The sequence below is a fragment of the Megalopta genalis genome, chromosome 18 (genome assembly GCF_051020955.1).
Source record: "Megalopta genalis isolate 19385.01 chromosome 18, iyMegGena1_principal, whole genome shotgun sequence".
NCBI classification, from domain to species: Eukaryota; Metazoa; Arthropoda; class Insecta; order Hymenoptera; family Halictidae; genus Megalopta; species Megalopta genalis.
Genome location: NC_135030.1, coordinates 1,574,292 through 1,601,072, shown reverse-complemented (window position 1 = coordinate 1,601,072; position 26,781 = coordinate 1,574,292). Strand labels below are relative to the sequence as shown.

The 26,781-nt window shown below is 32.6% G+C and overlaps 2 protein-coding genes across 2 annotated transcripts; one reads left to right on the top strand and one right to left on the bottom strand.

The window, feature by feature from the left end:
• Chd64 (transgelin calponin-3) lies at positions 1 to 23,950 on the top strand. Its single transcript, XM_033484259.2, has 4 exons — positions 1 to 328; positions 21,815 to 21,951; positions 22,039 to 22,243; positions 23,026 to 23,950. The coding sequence occupies exons 1-4, from the start codon at positions 275 to 277 to the stop codon at positions 23,194 to 23,196; spliced, it is 567 nt and encodes a 188-aa protein (XP_033340150.1). The 5' UTR covers positions 1 to 274; the 3' UTR covers positions 23,197 to 23,950.
• Positions 23,938 to 25,653, bottom strand: mRpS6 (mitochondrial ribosomal protein S6). The gene is made up of 4 exons (XM_033484260.2): positions 25,459 to 25,653; positions 25,126 to 25,265; positions 24,215 to 24,385; positions 23,938 to 24,144 (listed from the first exon to the last, which is right to left on the bottom strand). The coding sequence occupies exons 1-4, from the start codon at positions 25,501 to 25,503 to the stop codon at positions 24,048 to 24,050; spliced, it is 453 nt and encodes a 150-aa protein (XP_033340151.2). The 5' UTR covers positions 25,504 to 25,653; the 3' UTR covers positions 23,938 to 24,047.
• Between the last annotated feature and the right edge of the window lie 1,128 nt (positions 25,654 to 26,781).

The window sequence follows — 26,781 nt, the reverse complement described above, 5'->3', positions numbered from 1 at the left end:
CGCCGAGGGCCGCCGAGCCGCGCGCGGACCGCGCGCCGCCGTGGCCAATAAGCGTCCGAAGGACTCTCTCCAGCGCGGCAAGCGTTCTTGATCGCGTCAGTCGACCCGTAACCGTCGAACAGCGTTCATCGTGCGACTCTCGTCGAGTGATCCTTTCGCGAGCTAACCGAATCGCCGAGCCGCCGAGACACTCTTTTAACTTTCTTCCCCTCGGACGTTTTCTTGTTTTGTTTCTCTCTTCGCTGTCGGTGGAACGAGTACAGGTACTCGCGCGATGGCTTCCCACAGAGCTGCTAAGTCGGGTTTCGCAGCAGAAGCCCAGAGGAAGGTAAGAAGATAGAATACCTGTTTCCTTATTTCCCTCCTGTGACCCCACCACCACCCCCCTCCCCCCGTTCCTTCCTCGGCTGTTTTCCTTCGGGACTCGTTTCGTTTGCCACCCAGTGACCCAGTGACGACCGACCATCCCCCGAGGGACTCGACCTACTCAGGGTGACGCGCATGCGCACTCCCAGTGGTTCATTGTACCTGGATTCGTGTCGGATGCACAAGATGCTCCCGAGGGTTGATCGATGCGATATAATGGAGTGTGAGATTTTGTTCGACGGCTAACGTTCATTCGTTCGGGATAGAAAACGAATTTGTATTCGAGGAACCATATTCGAACCAGACGAATAACTCGTCCACTATTTTATTTTCGATTTCAAGTTCCCATAAGGAAAAATCTATTTCGATTTGCCCGCCGTGGCAACTGAGTGATCTTAATGGGCATAGTCGTTGCTATGATGGATTTAATAGTTAAAGAGAAGATCGTGGAAACGTACGAAGTCTGTCTCGTTTAATATTCACCGGAAACCAAAGATGCATACGAGCCGTTTATTTCGAAAGTGGCACAAGTCACTTGACCGTAATGAATAGTGGTGATTTTTTTAATGTTTATACGAAATTATTTATACCGAGAAAAATATCAGTATCCCGAGATAACAAATACAAGTAGATCTTCTCGAAAGTTAGCATCCATATTTTGAAACGTGTTCAAACGCGAACCGTTAACATATATCGACTTAAAAACAAAGTGACTTATGCCACTTTCAAAATAAACGGCTCATATAAGCTCTGCCTGGTATGGTATTGAAGTTTCTATTCCATTTCGAATTTGTCCTCCGTCATTCAGAAATCGAGCGTCGACAGAGAAATGCCACTTGGCAATTCCATGTAATCTTGAAAAAGCCAGGAATGCGCGTGTTTGAGCCTCGATGTACGTGCCGCACAGACGTTTATGTTACACGTATACTGTGACACTTCTCCAAGCAATCTCGTAGGCAATGTAATATGCACAGTGTATAACATGAAGCGGTCACGTCCGTGAAAATTCTTTTTCATCTGTCCCCGGTCGTTGAATCGACGTCGTGATAATAGACAATTATTTGTAGATACTTTTGATTTAGGAAAACGAAAGAGAATCAATTTCCGAGTGTTTATATTAGGTCTACCGGAAAGTTCTGACTGATAATGTCATTGCAAATTTCGATAGCTATGCACGTGTTCATTCGAGACATATATTTTTGAAAAATGTTGCTCACAAATAAATATCACTAAATAATATTACTAAATAAAATAATATTACTAAATTTATGAAAAATCTATTATTTCCTTTCATTTCTTAAACGAACAGAACTTTCCGGTAGACCTAATAGCTTCGCGAAGCTTGCCTAAAGACAACTGAAATTATGCGACACAAAAGTGAACATTAAAAAAAGGAACGAACGTTCACACTTTCTAAATTTTTCTACGTTATTTCTTCGTAGCTTTCTCTGAACTTTTCCTCTAGCTTTTTATCCTTCATAAAAGCTTTCGAACTCGTTGAATATTACGCGGATAATTGAATATTCTTATTTTTGAGAAGCAGTAAACGCCGAGAGCGCATAGATATTGTAAAAGCTAGTACAAACATGTACTTGTTTGGTACGCGCTTTACAAACGTAAAGCTGATAAGCCGAAATCGTGCAAATAATTCGCAGAAGATTATCAAGGTTTTTGCAGGCGTGTCCCCTTCGAGACACCTGAAAATATATCGCGTGCCCACCTTGATTTTGCTCGCAAGTTCACCGGGCAACAGCTGCCAGCCGGTCCTTCCTTTCGGTCGAGGAATTCAAATGAAATTCACTGTTGCCAAAGAAGGGAGCGTCTCTCGCGAAACCCGCTGGCCATGGTACATTTCTTTACTGCAATCGCATCGCGAATGCCCCTCTAGTGTTCCCAAAGTATTACGATAGATCGCGCAACGATTACAAAACGCGATCTCTCTTTAAAAGTTCAAGATTAATTTAGTTTGCGATCGCGTTCCCCGTTCGAATACATTGAAATTCTACTTGTTCGTGTCTCCCCCCCCCCCCCCCAAGTGATTCGTACCTTTGCAATCTCGTTACCGTAAACAAACGGAAACGCGGCAATTTGACACACACGTCGATTTGAAAATTTCTGCTCTCTGTCGTTGGCGAATACTCGTTTGCTTTCGTGTTTATCGACAATACGAGACGCGTTGTCTCTTTCACCCCGCTTCGCTCATTCTATTGGGTTGGCAACTAAGTAATCGCCGATTTGTTCAATGAAATAAAAAATTCTTTTTTACTTGGAACGAAGTTTAATCTGTAATGTATTTTCCATTTTGTTCGATGACCTTTTGCCATGTTATTTCTGAGAATGTTATTTCTAAGCTAATGCTATTTGCCATGCTATTTCTAAGAATAACAATATTGTAAGAAACGTGGAAATTGCAAAAACTTTGCGAATTGGAATGCCATGTTCTATTCGGTGCTTCCCATTTTCCAAATTTGTCTCGTAATATTGTCTCTTCTCTAGATTCATGGACGTTGTATAATAATATACATACATTATAAAAAGTGTATTCTATTGGATTGGCAACTAAGTAATCGCCGATTTGTTCAATGAAATAAAAAATTATTTTTTTTACTTGGAACGAAGTTTAATCTGTAATGTATTTTCCATTTTGTTCGACGACCTTTTGCCATCTCTCCGACAATTTGAAAATTCCACGCTCGTAGAAAGTCTGATTCTTTTCGGCCGAAAACTGAGTTAAGTGAGATTTTACAGCGTCATTGTCGTTAAAAGTTTTACCACGAAGGGAGTTGTCCAGGGATCGAAATAAGTGGTAATCCGATGACGCGAGATCAGGGCTATATGGCGGGTGTAACATCAATTCCCAACCAATATCCATGAATTTTTGCCGAGTGGACAAAGACGCGTGCGGCCTAGCATTGTCCTGCTGGAAAATGACACCTTTACGATCGACCAATTCTGGTCGCTTTTCCTTGACCGCTGCATTCAATTTGTCCAGTTGCTAACATTCACGGATAATAAAAAATAACATAATAATAATAATAATAATAATTTTATAATATAACATTTACGGATATCATAAAAATGGGAGTGATAGACATCTATAGCTGAAATCGGCAATTACTTAGTTGCCAATCCAATAGTAGTTGTTCGTAAGGTGACACGAGTGATGTAAACATGAAACACGAAAAGCCGAAGCCCCGGGAAAGAATTTCTGCGGAAACGTACGAGTTCACGAATGGAAATCTCGGACGATAAAAAAATGCTTCGTTGAACGAACGCCGTTAAATCGAGACGCGTGAAGTATTTGGTTGGCAGGAATGTATTTTCGATTGTCGCGAGTAGAGAGCGTTGTAATTGTTGTTTAACAAAGTCGAAATTACTCTGTTGCCGATGCAACAGATGCACTATTGTCTGTAAATTAAGCCTTTGCACTCGAAGCCATTTTAACTCTAAATATAAAATCATTTTTTTAAGTTACAGTATTTCTATTTTATGTGACAAAATGCATTTTAAGCGCGTGAAATTGACCTTTGGGACTCGCGCAACAGTTGCACCCTCGACGATATTGTAAATCTGAACTTTCTTAATGTCAAAATTATCTTGAAACTATAACTATAATTAATGATACCTATAACTATAATTAATAACTATAACTATAATTATCTTGAAAATATAACAAATTTCAGTGGTGCCTCAGAGTCACCACTCGAGTGCAAAGGATTAAACAAGATTGGACAAAAAAAATAGGGCAGATCACAAGGAATCCGTTAAACTGGTTCTTTTTGTTCCTCGTGAAACAATTGTCGAGTAACAAGTATGAAGGACGCTCATTATTGCACTGGTAGAGAGGAACGTATGCTCATTACCAAGATACGCTTATCGCCATCGGAATGCAACGGTCCGTTCTATTTCGCTGATACACCACCGTTTTCGTCCTAGTTCCAAGAGGACGTGGATCAGACGTCAGAATTCTACAATTGTTATTAACACTATACCGACCGCAGATCTTAGACATGATTCTATCGTTTGACGCCGGCGTAATAGCTTGGAAATTTTAGATTTTCAAAAAAATTTCGAAGATGGCGGTAATATAAATTCCTAAAATTAAGATAAGTCATCCGAGAATTTTCGTACTTAATTCTTAGTTAAATAAACACAATGTACTATAGTTAGTTTGCTGCCTTTTAACACCCAAGAAATATAGTTCAAATGTTATTTCAGTTTTTTAAAAAAAGGCACCAAAGTGGTACCGCCGGCATACAACAGATAGTTTTTGCATAGTGTTAAAATTCAATTGGGCTCATACGGCTCGATGTGCCCGCGTAGTTGATGGGATAAAATAATAGATCGACAAATATGCGCGTGCGACATTAACGGCACTGGCGCGGCAAAAGGTCGATGATAGCATTGTTATCGCTGTCTCAAGGTACGGTCTGCGAACCGTGACCACGTTTCATAATTATTTACCGACCTTATCATTTTGGAGATGCACCTTTAGCATCGGTTTTCATTTGTTCGCAGCAAAAATCGCACCTTTGCACATAATTGCACGTATAACTTATCCGTCAACTAACAAACTTGTGCCGATATAATTATATGATTACCGTAACGAATTGAAACCGCTGGATTCCAATTACTTAATTGGACTTCAATGAAGATGCACACAAATAAAAGATGTAGAGTGAACAAGAACTGGTGTCATATACGTTGTCGAACTTTTACCAACCGTTGTTACAATTTTTAAAATAAATCTAGCTCTTTGCACTCGAGTGGTGACTCTGGGGCGTCATTAAAATTTATGATGTCACATTCTAAAATGATTTTTACTTTAGCAAAACTTAGACTTAAAATGATTGTTAAGAGCGTTACCGTTGTGCGAGCCACAAGAGTCAACTTCATACGCATAAAATGCACTTTTTCCTGTAAAATAAAAATACCATAAGTCGGAGAAATTATTTTAGATTTACAGTTGTAATAACTTCGAGCGCAAAGGGCCAGTTTTCTGCATAATCGCCATAACTAAATATACATAAAAACCGTAGCCCGTTTGTTATTGTTACGCCAGTTTTCCCTTCTATGCTATTTTTTAGCCTCATGTGGGAACGATGTTTCGTTTGGAACTAGAGATAACAATTATAGACACGTGTTTCCGTGAACGTCGCGCGATGAATGTGTAGTATTATGCCCCAGATCTAAATATAGGCGTGCTTCATCCCCGAGGAGGATATCTGTATTAGCCACCGGAAGCACTATAAAGTGGTTTCCGTTTTAGGAATGGATAGACGCCTCGGGACACTCTTGCGTCTTGGAATTCCCGTTCGCGTCCTGTAAACCATTGATGTTCGAAACGAGCCAACACCATCTCGCACCTCTCGGTTTTCGCCAAATTCTTGCTCTAGATCTCCATTATGCGCGATCTATACGTCGCTCATGGCTACGACCGTCGTCGAAGTCTCCGTATTACGAAATCGAATTTGCGATCAGACGGGAGGAAGTGACTTATATGTTCGATTCGACTTGCTAATCGATTTACGTTTCTCAAGAACGTTTTCACAATGAATTGTTATGGAATAAGGTAATTATGTACAGAAATATACCACCCTCTGATCCTGACGATTCTTCAGTACTTTGTCAAGGTCATCTGAATAGTGCTGTAAAGGTTCTATTGGGTTGGCGACTAAGTAATTGCCGATTTGTTCAATGAAATAAAAAATTTTGTTTTACTTGGAACGAAGTTTAATCTGTAATGTATTTTCCATTTTGTTCGATGACCTTTCGCCATCTCTCTGACTACTTGAAAATTCCACGCTCGTAGAAAGTCTGATCCTTTTCGGCCAAAAACTGAGTTAAGTGAGATTTTACAGCGTCATCGTCGTTAAAAGTTTTACCACGAAGGGAGTTGTCCAGGGATCGAAATAAGTGGTGATCCGATGGCGCGAGATCAGGGCTATATGGTGGGTGTAACATCAAATCCCAACCAATATCCATCAATTTTTGCCGAGCGGACAAAGACGTGTGCGGCCTAGCATTGTCCTGCTGGAAAATGACACCTTTACGATCGACCAATTCTGGTCGCTTTTCCTTGACCGCTGCATTCAATTTGTCCAGTTGCTAACATTCACGGATAATAAAAAATAACATAATAATAATAATAATAATTTTATAATATAACATTTACGGATATCATGAAAATGGGAGTGAGAGACATCTATAACTGAAATCGGTAATTACTTAGTTGCCAACCCAATACATGGCATCGTTGTTTATTAAAAAGTTATTAATAAGAAAAGTGGAATTATACATTGTTTATTTGTTAAGTAGCGTTTCTCAGATTTGCGGTAGGTAAGTATCGGTTAGATTCGATTTCCGAGTTAGTTCAACACTTTTTGCGATTTAGTGTAAATGCTTTTTTTTCAAAATAATGGCACATGTATTTATATTCAAAAATAGAACATTTGAATAACTAAAGAAAATGAACTGAAGCGTTTCGAAGAAACGGATTTGTTAAATACTTTTCGATAGATAACAAATGCCAAGTAATACGTTCCTCAATATTACCGAGCTCGATGACGACCTTGACAACATATTAAAATATTGTAAAACGATATTTACAGAGAAAAATCTGCCTGAAATCTAATTAAACAGTGTTCAGTCGTGTTTAGCAACATTCGATGCGCAAATAGAAGAATAAATTCGGAGTGCCATTTAATAATCCACTAAGTTTTTCCAGAATTTACTCGCGAAACGATAAGGAGACTGTATTGTTGGAATAATAATCGCTGCTATATTCCAATTTTTGGAACACGATACGTAATTTAAATTTCAGCCAACGTCATCATGTTATTATAAATATCGATATTTATAAATATTATATTATATTATAAATTATTATATTATATTATATTATGAATATCGATTCCTAGTTGGAATTCTTACATGATTTGTTCTTTTAAGAAAAGAAAAAAATTTGGGTGTGATCTCAAAATAATTCAGTTCGATTTTTAGGAAAAAGTGTTCCTCTCTCTTATTTTCTTATTATACCAATTGAATGATAAGGAAATCAACATTTCGGCCGTTAATATTTGCGCGATCTTTCAAGACCGCTCGTGATTTGAGGCAGATAGAAATTTATTGCATATTAAGTGGAAAGTTCACGGTTGTTCACTCGACCGTGAAATTTGTCTACCAAGCAATGGTGGGAATTTGCCTCTACTAATTTTAAAGAATGCAGGACTGCGAATGAGATGGTCGTATATCGAGGCTGTTATAAGGTCTTCGTGAACTCAATTATCTTTCTCAGGCTGGAATTTCACTCATTGTTAATTTCCATGCCTTTGCTGTCTCTATTTAATCACTGTTCCATGTTACACAACTTTCTTTAACTCTTTTTTCATGTACAAAACCGTTTCTGATATTGTTCAACGCACACGCGATATTTAAAAAAAATATATATAAAACTTCATTTCTCCATTTTAATCGAAGGGCAATTATAAGGGCAATTATAATTATATAAAAATCTGAATACTCGGCCTTAGCCTTTTGTCTCCGTATGTCTCTCGTATGTGAAAATTCTAACAAAAGTTGAAAGCAATAGTAAACGAAATGATAATAATGCTTCCGCTATTTGTTTATTAAATCTGGACTTACGAGCTTTTTGCTTTAAAAAAATTCGAATTTGAAAGTTCATCGAACGTACGTTCTATTGGACACGAATAATACACGCGACCCAAATGGATTTTCAAATTCGATTTTCCCGAGAACGAAATACCAAACAAGAGATATGTTACAGATCTTTTGTTTTATTTGGTTTTGCATGTAGTATCGCCGCCTGCGCGCTTGTAACACCCGTTCGGCCACACCCTGTGTTTCAGTTTGTTTCGATGTTTATACAGGGTGTCCCAGGATTTATTATGTTCAAACTTTGTCAGTATATTCTATGGCACAAAGTATGAAAAAAATGTTATGTAAACATAGGTCATATAGAGCTTTATTAAGAAGTTATAACAAAAATTCAGAATAGGAATAGTAATCAAGTAAAAAAAAATAAAAAATAAAAAGAAATCTTCGATCGATGTCAATCATGTACTGTCAACAACGGTTATTAATACATTTCGAAATGTATTAATAAACACAGCTTACATAAACACACGGCATGCGCTGATCTATTCAAGCCAATGCTCGCAGTAACAGCAAGTTGATTACTATTCTTAATAAATATTAATATATTATAATAATAATATAATATAATATATATAATATAATATAATATAATATAATATAATATATATAATATAATATAATATAATATAATATAATATAATATATATAATATAATATAATATAATATATATAATATAATATATATAATATAATATAATATAATATAATATATATAATATAATATAATATAATATATATAATATAATATAATATAATATATATAATATAATATAATATAATATATATAATATAATATAATATAAAATATATAATATATAAATATTATTAATATTCTCAATAAAGCTCTACATGACCTATGTTTACATAACATTTTTTTCTTACTTTGTGCCATAGAATGCACTAACAAAGTTTGACCATCAAAACCTGGGACACCCTGTATACATCGAATCTTTTCCACTCGTGGCAGACGTTATTTCCAACGCAATGAAACGTACTTTTACGCGCAATCGAAATACGTCACAAGTGATTATAAATTATTTAAAATAGCACTAGCTGGGATACCGATAGAAAAAAAAAAGAAGTCATAATTGGCTTCGACAAAGATTGTTGGATTAAGTGAAAAATCATCGGGGGCGAACGATCGATAATTAAAGTCGACTCTTAAACCCGATGCTTGAGTAGGATATGACATAAGGAAGAAGCTATGTCCGAATGACTCACGAACAAGAGAAAGTTTCCCGAGAACGGATCCGTGCCTTACATTTAACCTTATCGCGATACTTCACCCTGAAGATCATGAGACGACACGATTAAACACCCCGCGGAACTTCTGATCGATCAGCGTTTTCCCAAGAATGTTATCGATGGTTATTGCAGTTTTGAAAATTGTCTCGCGAACTTTCTCGGATATCACGCTACTTGACGGAATCCAGATAATAGTGATTTTTACGCAGCTAGTCGACCAACTGTACTTGTTAGAATTCCGCTCGAGTCGCTGAAGAAACTTTCGAAAAGAAAATAATAAAGAAATCGGACGAAGTGAACTGAAATGTTTTTAAACGACTCACTTAACCGGATAAGAGTATTCTATTGTTCCGGTAGAGTAAGCATGCATTCCAAGAGAAAACGCAACTTCCTTGTCCATGTGGAAGTCCGCAATTAGTCATGTACCGATGATTCCTTTGGTCTCGGCGACAAAGTTTTCGAGAAACATTATGGTTGTACTATCGTCGAGACTTCAGATTGACGTCTTGATAGTTAATCGTAATTAAATTACGAATTTTGTAAGTATATTTTGAATCGATTTTCATTGTGTCCTGTGCAAAAAATAATTGACGATAGTTCGAAGAAATCATGACTTAAAAAAGATCAGTCGATTAATTAAAAATTCAGTTGTTTTAACGGGTTACTATTAAATAAGAGAGAAAAATTTTAAAAATTGTCGACACGTAGAATTATCGTTTATTAAAAATTTGACACACACATACACTTGTTATATCTGATTTCCTAAATAAAGCAGTTATAAAATGGCAGTTGTATGATCGGAAACTTCTGATGACCGACATAAATGTTTAATTTCGTCTTACAACAAGGAGAAAGACAATACAGAAATAAAAAATTCATTGCATCGAATACTAATTTCTGTTGTCCTCTTTAATGCCAGATTAACAAAACTTGCTTCAGATAAAAACGTACAAATGGAACTGATTATAATTAAACAGTAGTGATTTTATTCTATTAATGGGTATGAGTATGGCTAAAATTTTCAGAAATTAGTAAGGAAATAAGTAAACAATAATTCTGTATCTAGAAAGATTTTTTTCAATTTTTCCTCTTATTTTAATGAATCAAAGGGATTTGATCCCTTAAATTATTATTGTAGAAAACCACGTGAATTTAGATTGCTGTTAATACTAATCCATAACTATAAAAATTATAAATAAATTATAGAAAAATAAAACTTACTGTTTTTATTTAAATTTTTTAATTCTGACTACTATGATAATCAGTGTGTCAATAATAGATATTACTGATAACTACGTAACGAAAATTGTAGATTACGAATAATTGTTCCTGGGCTTTTATTGATAAAAAAGAAACCATATTTTCATAGAGAAATCAAGTAGAATAGAGGAGCGGAATTCCAGCGCGGCTCGATTTGCTTAACAGAATTATTCCATGCCTAGTGTCCTTCGCCTCTATTGCCTGGCCTTGCATGTCAACTAATGATTTGTGTACAAATTCATGTTCGGACACGCGTAGTTTGGCGACTCGGAAAAATCGCCACCAAGACATCTGATCTGCGTTCCTTTTCTCGGTATATTGTCAAATTTTAAATTGCCTTTATTAAAGAATAAATAAATATTCATTCCTCAGAAAGCAGTAGACTTCTACGATCATGGCTCCACCTAAACAAAAACTATTTCGTAATATAATTAATAACATAACACATAATTAATAACACTCTCCAAGCATACATTTAACATAGAACGACCTCTTGGGGTTGCCGGCGATCCCATAAAATTTTTAATTTGTCTGTAAATTGTGTAAATAAGTACTAAAATATCGAGGTTACATAATTACATAATCTAATAATATATAATACATAAAGTATGTTTTATTATATTTTGGAAACAATAAATAATACTTTAATTGTTATGATTTTATTTTGGGTCGCCCGCAAGCCCGCAGTGTTACTTATGCCAAAAAATAGAAGGGTGTCATTCTAGGATTCAATCCCCAAAGAATGTCTGTTGACACTATTTTTACCAAAGGGGTGAAAAGATACTTTTTGAAATTTAAATAATAGCTATTTTTTTTGTATTCAAACTTTTCCTCAATTGACTTCTCAACTTTTCCTATAATGGTTATAAGATTAATTTTGGTAAAAATAATTGACTTTTAACTTTGTCAACTCAATTGACTTTTCAACCTTTCCTATAATGGTTATAAGATTAATTTTGGTAAAAATAATTGACTTTTAACTTTGTCAACTCAATTGACTTTTCAACCTTTCCTATAATGGTTATGAGATTAATTTGCTAAAAATAATTGACTTTTAACTTTGTCAACTCAATTGACTTCTCAACTTTTCCTATAATGGTTATAACATTAATTTGGTAAAAATAATTGACTTTTAACTTTGTCAACTCAATTGACTTCTCAACTTTTCCTATAACGGTTGTAAGATTTTGGTAAAAATAATTGACTTTTAACTTTGTCAACTCAATTGACTTTTCAACCTTTCCTATAATGGTTATAAGATTAATTTTGGTAAAAATAATTGACTTTTAACTTTGTCAACTCAATTGACTTTTCAACCTTTCCTATAATGGTTGTAAGATTAATTTGGTAAAAATAATTGACTTTTAACTTTGTCAACTCAATTGACTTCTCAACTTTTCCTATAACGGTTGTAAGATTAATTTGGTAAAAATAATTGACTTTTAACTTTGTCAACTCAATTGACTTCTCAACTTTTCCTATAATGGTTATAACATTAATTTGGTAAAAATAATTGACTTTTAACTTTGTCAACTCAATTGACTTCTCAACTTTTCCTATAACGGTTGTAAGATTAATTTGGTAAAAATAATTGACTTTTAACTTTGTCAACTCAATTGACTTCTCAACTTTTCCTATAACGGTTGTAAGATTAATTTGGTAAAAATAATTGACTTTTAACTTTGTCAACTCAATTGACTTCTCAACTTTTCCTATAATGGTTATAACATTAATTTGGTAAAAATAATTGACTTTTAACTTTGTCAACTCAATTGACTTCTCAACTTTTCCTATAACGGTTGTAAGATTTTGGTAAAAATAATTGACTTTTAACTTTGTCAACTCAATTGACTTCTCAACTTTTCCTATAATGGTTATAACATTAATTTGGTAAAAATAATTGACTTTTAACTTTGTCAACTGAACTGACTTCTCAACTTTTCCTATAACGGTTGTAAGATTAATTTGGTAAAAATAAATATAGCATACGAATGACCAGAAATAATAGTGTCAATAGAGAACTTACAAGCTGTATGAATATGTTGTCACAGCTTGTTGATTATATTGGCATAATAAATCCGATAAGATAGATTTCGGTAGGGGTTCGTTACGATTGTATAATCGTGACATATAAGTGACTTCACTCAATTTGTGAAGTTCTGCGTGCTAGCGTGAGGCACCGATGCCTTACCTGTTCAGGCTTCATCTCGTTTAGAGGCCCTTATATGGCCGACAGCAACCAACAACCTTCGAGGTAGCTCACAATTGTAAACGACTTGGCGTATAAGTGGATAATGCTGAAATATCGTAAGGTCTGGCAAAGTGGGTCAACGAATTCGTCTTTTGCCGAACAGGTGTTCGCACGTGTAAAAATTGGCCAGTAGGCTGCGAATCCTTATGCAAATGTCGATTTTTACAAATTGCAATATCTATACACTCGGACGACGAGGCTCGGGTCCATTCGGACCCAGAGTATAAATAAATATTAAAAAAAAATATTAGTAAAATAAATATTGTTATTTCATGAGAGAGCATAAATATTGTTATTTCATGAGAGCATAAATATTGTTATTTTATGAGAGAGTATAAATATTGTTATTTCATAAGATCTGTAGAAAAACTAACGACTCTAGAAGATGTGCTTTAAAAAATACTTAAAAAAAAATTGATACATAATCCTGAGCATTATATTATATTTCTATCAAAAAAGCAGTTCGATTGTCAACGAAAGCCAGAAAAAAGAAAATGCTTGTTTCGTTGACTAAAAAAGAGTCTTTATGATACGAATGCAAATGAAATGTCGTTAATAATTGTTAATGTGAAGACTTTCTTTTAATTTACATACAGCACGAATACGTAAATATCCGCAGTCTGCTAATTACAAGTTTAAAATTTGGACAATGTTTCTGTCCTGAAATTATATTTATTTATTAATTAAGGCAATCGTAAGCTATGTTTACTAACTTCGATTGCTAACATTACATAAAAGATTATAAATATAGATTAATACATGTGCGAAAACGTTAAAAAGTATTGTTAACGCATTTAAATAGAAGTAAACTGAATAAGAAAACCAAAAAGAATCGTGTTATAATAAATACCATCTTTATAAATGTTAATGCTGCATCTGCAAGTATATAAAATATTGTTAAATAATTAGTAAAATTTTCAAATAATTCAATAAACCGATGAAAATGAGGACCATAAACATAATATACCACTAACATAATATATAAGCTTTTGTGAAATTAAATTACACGTTGTTGGTGAAATTTTGTTATTTTCTTTTAGCGCAAAAGTGATTAAATGTTGTTTCCGTTGGCCGCGCAAATTATAAGGTAGTGCGGAATAATTGAATCTATTCGACACACATAATTGGTAGTCATAAATTCGTTAGGAGTTAATAAACGAGTTTTCACACTCGGCGAGACGAAAAGCGACTCGAAGAACACATCTAAGCCTGTACGATTGTTAGAAAGTGGAACGTTGATTAAGCTGGTATCAAATGGATCCACGATCAGTGTGATCTTCCTTAAAGGCGATTCACCTTTTATGGAGCATCGTTAAAGCCAAGATCGTTTCGGGGGCAAATCTTCTGTCATCGAGGCGAGGTTCTGCACCGAAATGGAAACTGGTCGATCGAGGAGGACATTCTTGTTGAACGTAGTTCTCCTTGCATCCGCGATCAAGGTAGATCGATGTAATCCATGTGTACCGACTTTTTCCTTTTCACTTTATGAAACACAGAAACTTGAGATATACACAGTGTTCATATACACGTAAATATAATTGCTGATTGCGGAATCGCTCGTGTTTCATTTTATTTCTAGGCTACTGACAAACTTTTGTGATTATAATAGTATTTTTTATAAGAAGCATGCAAAAACAAAGTAGTTAACAGTAAGGGAAACGATGTAGTAGTGAACTTGTGAAGAGAAAGAGGGAAACATCAGAAGTTTGAAAATAAATATACAGCGAAATAGTCGAAATCATACATCGCATATCAAAAAATGTTTTCTATATTAGTTAATATAGAGGAAATATAATATAATATAATCTATATAATATATAATATATATATAATATAGTATAATCTATATAATATATATAATATATATATATATATATATATATATATATATATATATATATATATATATAATATAATATAATATAATCTATATAATATATAATATATATATAATATAATATAATCTATAATATAGAGGAAAACATCAGAAGTTTAAAAATAAATATACAGCGAAATAGTCGAAATCATACATCGCATATCAAAAAATGTTTTCTATATTAGTTAATATAGAGGAAATATAATATGATATAATCTATATAATATATAATATATATATAATATAATATAATCTATATAATATATAATATATATATAATATAATATAATCTATAATATAATCTATAATATAGAGGAAAACATCAGAAGTTTAAAAATAAATATACAGCGAAATAGTCAAAATCATACATCGCATATCAAAAAATGTTTTGTATATTAGTTAATATTTTGAACAAAAATTTGAATAACACAGAATGTGGCTACTTTATAATTGCCTCGAAGTAATAAGTACGCACCCAAAATCGCCTAATTTGAACGTAATTGAACACGTTTGACTCGAATTAGAAATTCAAATTCGGAAACACATCAAAAATAAAAATTAATATTAATATTAAAAAAATTAATATTAATATATAATATATATTATAATTATATCATATTATATTATTATATTATATTATTTATTATATTATTATATATATAATAAAAAATTAATAGTAATATTAAAAATAAAAATTATTTGAAGAAAGCATTAGTAACTGGTAAGCTCGATGCCGAACAGATCGCGTGAGATACAGAACGTAATCGAGGAAACCCAACGAAATACTAAAATTTAATTTAAGTTCTATTTTCTTGTATACATAGAAAGGTTCGTTTGTTTTGTGTTGTGCGTTGTCATGTATTAATACATAATAGATGTAGTCACGTTTACAATATATTCCTATCAAAATTCATTTTTCCAAAACATTCCCTAAACTTTCTTAACGAAATAAAACATTTTCTGACGTGTAGCTATGACTCACTACACAGGAATTAAATATGTACATGTATTAGAGATTGATCAAGATAAGGCGTATCGTCAACCGCTGGAAGATAAAATTCGAAACGGAAAAGACCATCTGAAAATATTTATTATGAAAATATATATATTATAATACTATAAATATATATTATAAAATCTACGTGCTACTGCTAGAATCGTATTAATTAGTGGTTCATCAAAAAAGGAAATAATTTCCCTTGAAATAGAACAGTATAATTCGGGAATATCGCTAACAAAAGAATTCGTACGTACACAACTAAAATTACTGACAACTCTTGAACGATTTATTATCAAATTTTCGATTGTTCGTATTTAATTATCTTCTCCTCTCGCATGCACTATTCACAGAATGCAGGCAACAAAAATGTTCCATTATCACTTGGACATTGCTCAAGTATCGACCAACTGCTGGTAGATAACGATATCGTAGAAAAGAGTCCCCTGATCAAACTCGCGTATCTGTTATTGATTAATCGATAATAACAACAGGCTTAAGCTTTATCCGACAAGCTTTTATTTAATCGAGGGCTTCTTTATCAGTTTCTTTAGAACCTGCTAAAATAAAACAAGTTAATAACGTTGGATCCATTGAATCACCGTTCATCCAGAAAAATTGATTAGCCGACTTTTAATTGTGCGGCCAATTGATGTAATTCAACGTGGTGTAACAACATAGGTAACGCTTTCGTTGGCCGGCGAAATGGCAATTCCTTGAATTCGCCTCGTGGTTCGTCGATGGCAGGCCTCTGACCCAGTTTACATGACCGTGAACGAGAGAACGTGCCCATTAATAGCGTCATCGTCGCAAGTGCTAGAGCGATCAAAGCGATATCCTTTAATTGCAAACACTTGCCCCAGCAACATTTCTGACGCGCTCTCGAATCTCGTCTATGTCCAACAACAATCTGCGACAAATCTACACCGTTGCTGCAGCAAGATTTTTTTTGTAAAATCAATTATTCACTTGTAAGTTAGGAATGAAGTTCTGATCCCATTTTAACCCTTTGCACTCGTAGCTATTTTAACTGTAAATATAAAACTATTTTTCTAACTTATAGTGTTTTTAGTTTTATTAGTTTATATATATTTTTATATATATATAAATATATATAAATATAAAAAATATATATATATATATAAATATAAAATATTTTTTTATATATATTAGTTTATATATATTTATGCATATGAAATTGACTCTTGGGAGTCACACAGCAATTACTCTCTTAACAATTTTTGAAATCTAAACTTTGTTCATATATAGAAATTATCTTAAAACGTGATGTAACAAATTTTAGTGGTGCCTCAGAGTCACCACTCGAGTGCAAATGGTTAATAAGTAAACATTGGTTGCTATTAAAGAATCTAAAATCTGAGCAAGTATAAAAATATGAAGGTTAATTTTTAAAAAATGAATAGTTCTATATAATTACAGCAGCAGTTTTATTAAAACTTAACACTTCGACTTCCGGAATGGAATGGAATTATTATATTATATTATATAATTAATGGATTATATATTATTATATTATTATTATTATATATAATGGATTATATTATTATATTATTGTAATTAATGGAATTATTTGTCTGAAAATTGATTATTATGTGTTGCAATACATAAGGAAGATCGAAAAGGCAAAACTATAGGAAGACTATAGTCTTCCTAGTAGACTATGTAGAAGACTATAGGAAGATCGAAAAGGCAAAATAAATTTAGCGTTCATGCAAAATAAAAATTGTCTACCTCGATTGCAACAAACTAAAATAAAATTAAAACCTGTTCTCCTTCGCAATGTATGGAAATTTATTATTATGTTAAATAATTTTTTTCTTTCTCTTAAAGTCATTCTTATTATGTTCAAAGATCGCGCATGGTAATTTTTCAGATTGCTAGCTCGGCGGTCAGACTGTTCATAAAGCTGCTAAAAATAGTAGAATTACAAATCTAGTTAAATGATAATTTGTAATTCTACTATTTTCAACACCTAATCTAGTTAAATGATAATATTTGAGCGAAACATAACGCTCAACGTTAAAAATCATTTCACATTTATTCCGTAGGTAAAATTAAAAAAATGCTTTTAGACAGAACAGTTTGCCTGTAACATGCTCTGACAAGTTTCCAAAAAGGTACGTTATTTGCTTGGGGCCTCCTAGGAATTTATAATCGGTATTTATTTAAAATAGAGACACGCGAGTGTTGATATACGCGTTAGAATGATAAACGATAACAGTGTTCACAAACGTCCGTCAAACGGAATAAGAAAAAAAAAACCATACGGGCGAGGGTTCCGTGTAACCTAGCATAATTTCAAACACAATGGGACCCACCACACCTTTCGAACTTTCGAAGCTCGTTCGAGAAGAATGGTATGCATTGGTATCTACAATAGGTGGACGTCACACCCTGCCCCGAAACTTCTCCTGTTCTTTTCCCACTGTTTGTGAAATCAAGGCACGATCTTCTTGGAATTTAATATCAAGATAATTATTGTCTACCGAAAGGAATTTTATATCTTAGGTTCTCGCGTCTAGACTTGTAATGATTGATATATCTCGTGCCTATGTTGATAAACCTAGACGAGACGAGAATATTATTTTAAACAAAAATGTGAATGCTGGGGAGCGTTGAATAAAGACAGTTAATATATGTATATGATGATATATGCAATAATAATATAATAATATAATAATAATATATATAATATATAATAATATAATGATAATATATGTAATAATAATATAATAATATAATAATAATATATATAATATAATAATATAATGAGATAATATATATAATATATAATAATATAATGATAATATATGTAATAATAATATAATAATAAAATATATATAATAATGTATAATATAATGTAATAATATAATGATAATATATATAATATATGTATATGTATATGAACATAATTTAATAGAGTATAAAACAATGATCGATGTACAGAAAATTTCTCACTATTTTCACGGCAAGAAATAGCTTAATTTTAGAAAAATTTCATATTTTATTGAACTGATAATTTACTGAAAAAGGTAGTTATCTCTAAAGTGCACTTGAGACAGCTTGTCGACTTTGATAGTTGTTGAAGTGAAATAATTATGGCATGGAAGGTCGCATGACGATCCTTGGATCAGCACTTCTATAAGCCCCGATATATATATTTATCTGTTCTGCTTGGTCAGTATTGTTTGAAAATATTTTCCGCGTCTACGGATCGGCCTGCGATCGCGCTTTTTTGTCGTTAATGAAATTATCGTCTGCTTACTTAATATCTATATATAGAGTTTGCATTCGCGTTACACATAAGTTCGTATCACAGAGATAGCGAATGTTGGCCGAAAAATTCAAGCCTTATCGCCGAATGTAAAAAGGTGTTTGTTAAGAAACTACAATGTGTTCTATAGGTGTTTAAGGTTTTTTTTCTTGATTTTACGGGTACGCGCGTTAATTGCGAATCATAATGTTGAGATATTGAAACTTGATGAAAGAGGTTGGGCATTGAGATAACAGTTCTACTGACTGATTTTTATTTATAACTTGAAAATTGCATTTTCCAGTCTCATAATCAGATTCGTAACATTTCATTGTGCTATAAAAATCAGATCATTTTGATCAAAACACTGTTTACAATGAATTTATTTTCTAGCAACCTTATAAGCGTTGTTTTCATTAAAATATCGTTTTCGATCAAGTGTAATCAGCATAAAAAATTTAGTTTAATTTGAACCTACAATAGGAATAATTATTGTGTCGTAATACATTATCGTGAAAAATATGTTATATATTGAGCCATTAAAAATAAAAGTAAAGCGTAACTTGTAGTCATTTGATTTCCAATCGAAAATGCTTTTATAAATTAATAATTTATATATAATTACTAATTCTATAGTTATTCTAATAGTTATTTTATTTAGTTTAATTTGAACCTACAATAGGAACAATTATTGTGTCGTAATGAATTATCATGAAAAGTATGTTATATATTGAGCCGTTAAAAATAGAAATAAAACATAACTCGTAGTCATTTGATTTCTAACCGAAAATGCAGTTATAAAACCGCTAGAGAAAACACAGCGAGTTATTCTAATTTCACAATCGGGACACGCTGGACATTTTACGCCGCGGAATACATCAACGATCGAGGCACCGTATGGCTAACGGAATATGCATGCTGCATCAGGATGAATACGACGGTCCAAGCTTACAAACCTTTCCTTTTTAGGCAGCCTTATACGTGAATAACTGCGTGCCCATTGCGCGTTCTCTACCGGTCTTCCAGATACGATCTTCGTCAATATGGAGTTTAAACGACTGGGCTACCGCAAAGACCGCTTAGCCAGGAAGGTAGAATTTGAGCCAGTTGAAGAAAAGACCGTAGCGTTCGATGCTTTAATATTAAATATTACAATTAAAATAAATCGCCAAATATTTATGTAAATTCACATGTTTACGCGCTATTTACGATAACAAATATCAAATAAATATGTTCTCTCTGTGGAGAATTTTATTAAATTTCACAAAGGCTTCCATTTTATTGTGTTCTTCGCGTGAAAATTTGCTATAAATGTTACATAACTATAATGCTTTCGTTCGATGCTTTAATATTAAATATTACAATTAAAATAAATCGCCAAATATTCATGTAAATTCATATGTTTATTTGCTATTTACGATGACAAATAACAAATAAATATGTTCTCCCTATGGAGAATTTTATTAAATTCCACAAAGGCTTCCATGTTATTGTGTCCTTCGCGTGCAAATTTGCTATAAATGTTACATAACTATAATGCTTTCGTTCTATGCTTTAATATTAAATATTACAATTAAAATAAATCGCCAAATATTCATGTAAATTCTTATGTTTATTTGCTATTTACGATGACAAATATCAAATAAATATGTTCTCCCTGTGGAGAATTTTATTAAATTTCACAAATGCTTCCATTTTATTGTGTTCTTCGCGTGCAAATTCGCTATAAATGTTGCATAACTATAATAAAAGAAAGACAGCTTGGTATACCATTCTATTTGTATTTCTGTTCTCGTACAAAAATGTAGAAACATCTGTGTATAATGTCTAAGATAAAGACGAGATCGTGAATAAACTGTACCTATTCACTATGACAATGCGAGAGGAATGGAGGGAAGGAAAGAATGAGAAAACCCGTCTCACTTTTGAAACCGTCCTAGTGTAGGTGGAAACGAGTTCTTTAAACGGCACAGAAAAACTTTCTCCGAAACGATGCTCGCGTTTACGAGAAGAATTTGTGGGCCGTGTCGAAGAAACAACGAACGAAGTGTTTCGAACACATTGGGTCAGTGACTCTGCGGCAACACTCGTTTCGCAGACCCTACAGGATGTGTTACTTGGATCACTGGCACGTCGTATAATTAATAACAAGCAGTGGATAGAGGCTCGTGCCCCATCGAGTTTAAAAGATTAATGGAAATCTCGTAAATTCATCGACGAATTTAAATGCGAAACGAATGATCGGCCGCACGAAAGATCGATGGTGTTTCGGTATACTTTATGAAGCGATACACACTCCGTGTTAAAGCTAAAAATGAAAACAATTCCGCGGTATGACATGTGAAATACTTCCGATAAATGAGCCGTTTATTTTGCAAGTGGCCTAAGTCCATTTATTTGAAAATCCAGATATTCAAGGTTTTTACGTTTTAATAAATTTAAAAATATTGCTAATTGATAACATATGGTGGTATGACATGAGATACTTCCGATAAATGAGCCGCTTATTTCGAAAGTGGCCTAAGTCCATTTATTTGAAAATCCAGATATTTAAGGTTTTTACGTTTTAATAAATTAAAAAATATTGCTAATTGATAACATATGGTGGTATAAAAATGTAATGTAATAATTTTAATGTAATAATAATTAATAATTAATAATTAATTAATAATTTTAATGTAATATTAAAATAGCTAGCTCGGTGTTTTTGAAAAATGACTTAGGCCACTTTCAAAATAAACGGCTCAAATATAGATGATCTCTTCATTATTTCTCAATATTTCAAAATGCGACGACGTGATTTCCAGCGATCGTCGAATGTTAACGAATATTATGGTAATTAAAGTTCCTAAATGGATTCTGTTGCAGATAAACAGCAAATACAGCGAGGAACTGGCGCAGGAATGTCTGGAATGGATCAAGACGATCACCGGTGAAAATATAAACACTAACGGGGACATGGACAACTTCTACGAAACCCTGAAGGACGGAATCCTTCTTTGCCAGTACTTATATCTCGTGAAAACAAAACTAGTTGAACTAGCCGACAAAACGTGCATTTTATAATAGTAACATTCATTTTCATCTTTCAGATTGGTGAACGACATCAAGGAGGGCTCGGTGAAGAAAATTAATAAAACCAGTCTCGCATTCAAGTGTATGGAAAACATAAATGCATTCCTTGAAGCTGTAAGAGGATTGGGTGTCCCGGCTCAAGAGACCTTCCAGACTGTTGATCTCTGGGAGAGACAAAATCTCAATTCCGTTGTAATTTGTTTACAGTCTCTTGGCAGAAAGGTAAGATCGTTTGAAAATTTCAGATATTCTTCAATTTTAAACTAAGGCAATCCTAGACATTTTAGAAAATAATCAATATATATAACTATATATATTATATTATATATTATATTATTTTATATTGTATTATATATATATTATATATTATATTATATTATTTTATATTGTATTATATATATATATTATATATTATATTATATTATTTTATATTGTATTATATATATATTATATATTATATTATATATAACTAATGTATGTATGTATAAGTTATCCATTTTTAATTTTGTCCACAATTAATTACAATTATCAGACGTTCGGAGTTTTTAATTTGGTTCTGATCTATGTGTAAAATAGAGAAAATCCAACACGTTTGAACTGGTACTTAAAATAGTAAAACTGGATCTCTTCTGTCCATCGCTTAACAGAATTAATACTAATTATACCAATAAAACCTAGCAAATAATGGCAGGCAATAAGATATATTGACCAAATAGTTTCAATAATAAAATTACGTTAGCGATTTTTATAGTTATATATTTATATTTGCCATTAGGAATGTTACGTTTTAAGTGTAAAAAAGATACTATTTTATATAAAATAGTATATATATATAATATACTATAATATACATATTTATAATACTTTATATTAACATATATAACTTATATATATTAAATATATATAAATTATTATTATTATATTAACATATATACATTTATAATACTATAAAATACTATTTTACTTGTATATTTCAATTTGTAATGTAACATTTTTGTTTCCAGGCTGGTAACTTTGGTAAACCAAGTATCGGACCGAAAGAAGCAGACAAAAATGTCCGTAACTTCACTGAGGAACAATTAAGAGCTGGCCAAGGTGTCATCAGTTTACAGTATGGTAGTAACAAAGGTGCTAATCAGAGCGGCATCAATTTTGGAAACACTAGACACATGTAAAAACATTCGTTGTATCGTTCAAAATATCCCATAAATTCACTCTCGCCTCTCTATTTTATTTTCATGATGTGCTAGACTTATAGGAAATATTTGTTGTACAACAATCTTTCTTGTTGTGGTCCAAATTACTCTACAGAACGCACAAAAAACGTGGTTGTGCGTGAACGATGTACCAGATGACTTTGTATGCATTTACAGTAGGAGGCAGTATAATACAATACGTACCCATGGATACGTTATAAGATTTTACGTAATGTTTTGGCGAAATGAGCAATTTTAATGTTACCGAACTGTGCTCACATTCTAAAATTGAAATATATATATCTCGAACAGTAATGTGCGTACTGTTGATGAGTTGTGAAAAAGATAAAAAATGTGATTTATTATACAAGAAAGAATGAATTTCTTTGCAAACGTGAGAATAAAGTTACATTCTACCACTATTAAAGATTGGACACAGTGGCTCCGTATTTGTTAAATATTCCATATAGATTATACAACAGAGACGTTGGGGTGTGGCCGGCTGCTCTGTTACTGTTACTGTAAAATCACTTACGAGTTACAGTGTAACCAAATTATACTTTAAAAATTCCTGTTGCATGTGAGATGAAAACTATTATAATTATTGTATAATGATAAATGATATATAATTATATTAAGTATTTTGTACAAATATTTTTTGATGATTATAAAAATAATTTTTCATAATGTATTAATGATGAGTTAATAAACCAACCCACAAAGAGGTACACAAGTTTTTATTTCTTCTCTGGAATATTTATAAATGCTCTATTTCTATGTAATATATACAAAATCCTATAACATCCGCTATATAACAATGAACAAATTATTTATTTTAGGAAAGGATAGTAATCAAGACCAGAATTGTATTTAAAGGGACGCGTTTTGGTCTTTTTCTTGGCTTCTAGTAACTTCAATATGCTAGGTCTGAAAAATTCATGAAATAGGTCAATTCATATTCATTGTCTGTAACTTGTTATACATTGCAATAAATTACCTGTAAGCTGGAGGTAATAGCTCTTCTTCCAGTGTACACACATAGTTTGGCGGTGGTGTGGTTTGAGTAGGTTTATATATTTTTGATCGAACTATATCTATGTCTCTATTACATTCATCAGATAGATCTTGCAGTGAAATAGGCGGAGCATCAAAAGAAAAAAAGAAATATCTGTAAACAATATGCAATAAATCATATTTCTGATTTCTGATATAAATCTACTAATAAATGTAAATAAAATTAACGCGTTGACTGCTATGAACAGCTACAAAATTAGTTGCAATTATTAATGCAATCTAACAATCGACAAACTTTTTGTATACAGAATGGTTGAAAAATTGTGGTACAACCGGTCAGGGGATGATTCTGCCATGCAAAAATAAGTCGAAAAAAAGAGGATAATATTTTTTCATTTAAGGCTCCGTTTTCGAAAACAAATGGGTTGAAAATATAATACTAATAAATAGAAATCATACTACAAGCCATTATTAAACTAATTTTTCTCGAAAACGCAGTCTTGAATGAAAAAGTATTACTATCTTTTTAAACTTATTTCTCTATGTAGAATCATCCCCTGCCTGAATGTATTACGACAAAACCTCAACAATAATTTGGAAACAAAGTAAGATAAGGAAAACGCTTTTAAATTTTTTCTTATATAACATATCATATTTACCAGTGAATCCTCATATGTATAAACATTTCAATCTAATGAATGGTATAAAAAGAATAATGATATATTCAAAACGATAAATGTGTAAGTTATGGTAATGCAATTCACTTAAATAATTTTATAGAATATTTTGCCATTGCGCTTTTCTTCGTGAACACATCCATGTCACGGTTAAAACATACAAAACTTACCTGGCGCATAATTTGTAAATATCCTACTAATATAAACCCAAGCTTACCCAGCTTCTCTGTGAACTTTGCCATGAATACTTGTTTTACATGGAAGCTGTTTGTCTCCCCAGTATTCAAGCTTTCTAATAAAACCACCCGTTTGAAATATTGAATTTGCAATTCTCTTTAAAGCATCTACAGATTCGCGCTGTAAACAAAATAATAATATCATTAATGTATCTCATTTCATTGTAGGATATAATCACATTCATTGACTCAGAATAAAAATCGTACTAATTTTAAGTAAATAAACATAAAATATAATGTAACAAATTACAGGTTGGATATATCTCTTATAATCAGTTGGATATATCATTTGAACTGGCAATTTATTGTAATACCTTTCGCATAATACGTAACAATACTGGCATTTCATAAGTAGGCATGTTGCGTCTTTTTTTTATTTCTTACAAAAAATAATGAAATATATATTTATATCAAACTACATGCATGTACACTTTTCATCGAACATTGATAGTAAAACAAGACCAACTAAACCTTAGACCATATAATGTCTGTACATGCTCCGTCCCTGCCCATATAATCCATGGACCTGAAGCAAAGCACAGACTATCAAGGTTACATACAAGCTTTTCAGAGGTCGCTCTGAAATGTGCTGCAGAATGGCATTGTCCAATCCCATTTATGAGATCTTTTCTGCAGCATATTTCAAAGCAATCTCCTAATGTGCAGTTAATTCCGAGCCCTGACCTAAACGACTGAGGCCGTCAGTTCTCCATATTTGATGCTAGAACGCTTAGGGACCCTATTGTGTTTGTAATGTATTTGCTTGTGTTCCATTGTTTTATCATTTTTCTATAATAAGAAACAGTTATCCTAAATTAAGATGTGTATGTATTTATGTTCACGTTAAAATCCACGGAATAAAAGTTGTTAATTTTGAGAGCACCATAATTATCAGCAGTGCTACGACTGCAAAGGCATAACCTACAATATATTTTTACAATTTAACAACAGATGGCAGCACTAGTTGCTTCTTACAATATGGCTGAAATTTTGCCCCCTGCCTTCGCCGTCACTTCAGCGCCCCCCCCCCCTCCTACCCCCAACAACTAAGCAACAGCAACACAAGCCAGTGACTGTGAAGGCAGAACAAAACAAAGCTAAATCGGTTTCGCACTAAATGTGTTAAACATATTTAATATTCTTACTGTCTTTAAACTAAAAATTTGTTGCTTGGTTGTCGTTGAATTAAATATTTTAAAATCCTTATGGAACATAAAAGCAAACAGACAATTCATAGCGAGGCACGGAATATAATTCGCCGAGTCGTAAGCAAATGCGATGAAGAGGCACGCAGCAATTGCCTTCATCATCTTCTGAAACAGGCTATCATTCGCGCCTTCAATTATTGTTGGAGTTTCGACTGTAACGATTAAAAAAATTCGGAAAGAAATTTTGTACAGTTTATGCTGTATTATTGTTTGTTATAAATTCCATCCATGTTTATCTACAAAACAGAAAAATTGTACAAGCGGAATAATATTTCGATTGTCCAACATTTTCTTAAATTTCAACTATTCTTCTGAGTGTTTTATAGAATATTTTATTGCTAACTCAAAAAAGAAACTGGTATATATAAAGATAAAACTGCTCGAAACAATTCGAGCTACTCAATTCTTTACCGAGTTGATTAGTTATAT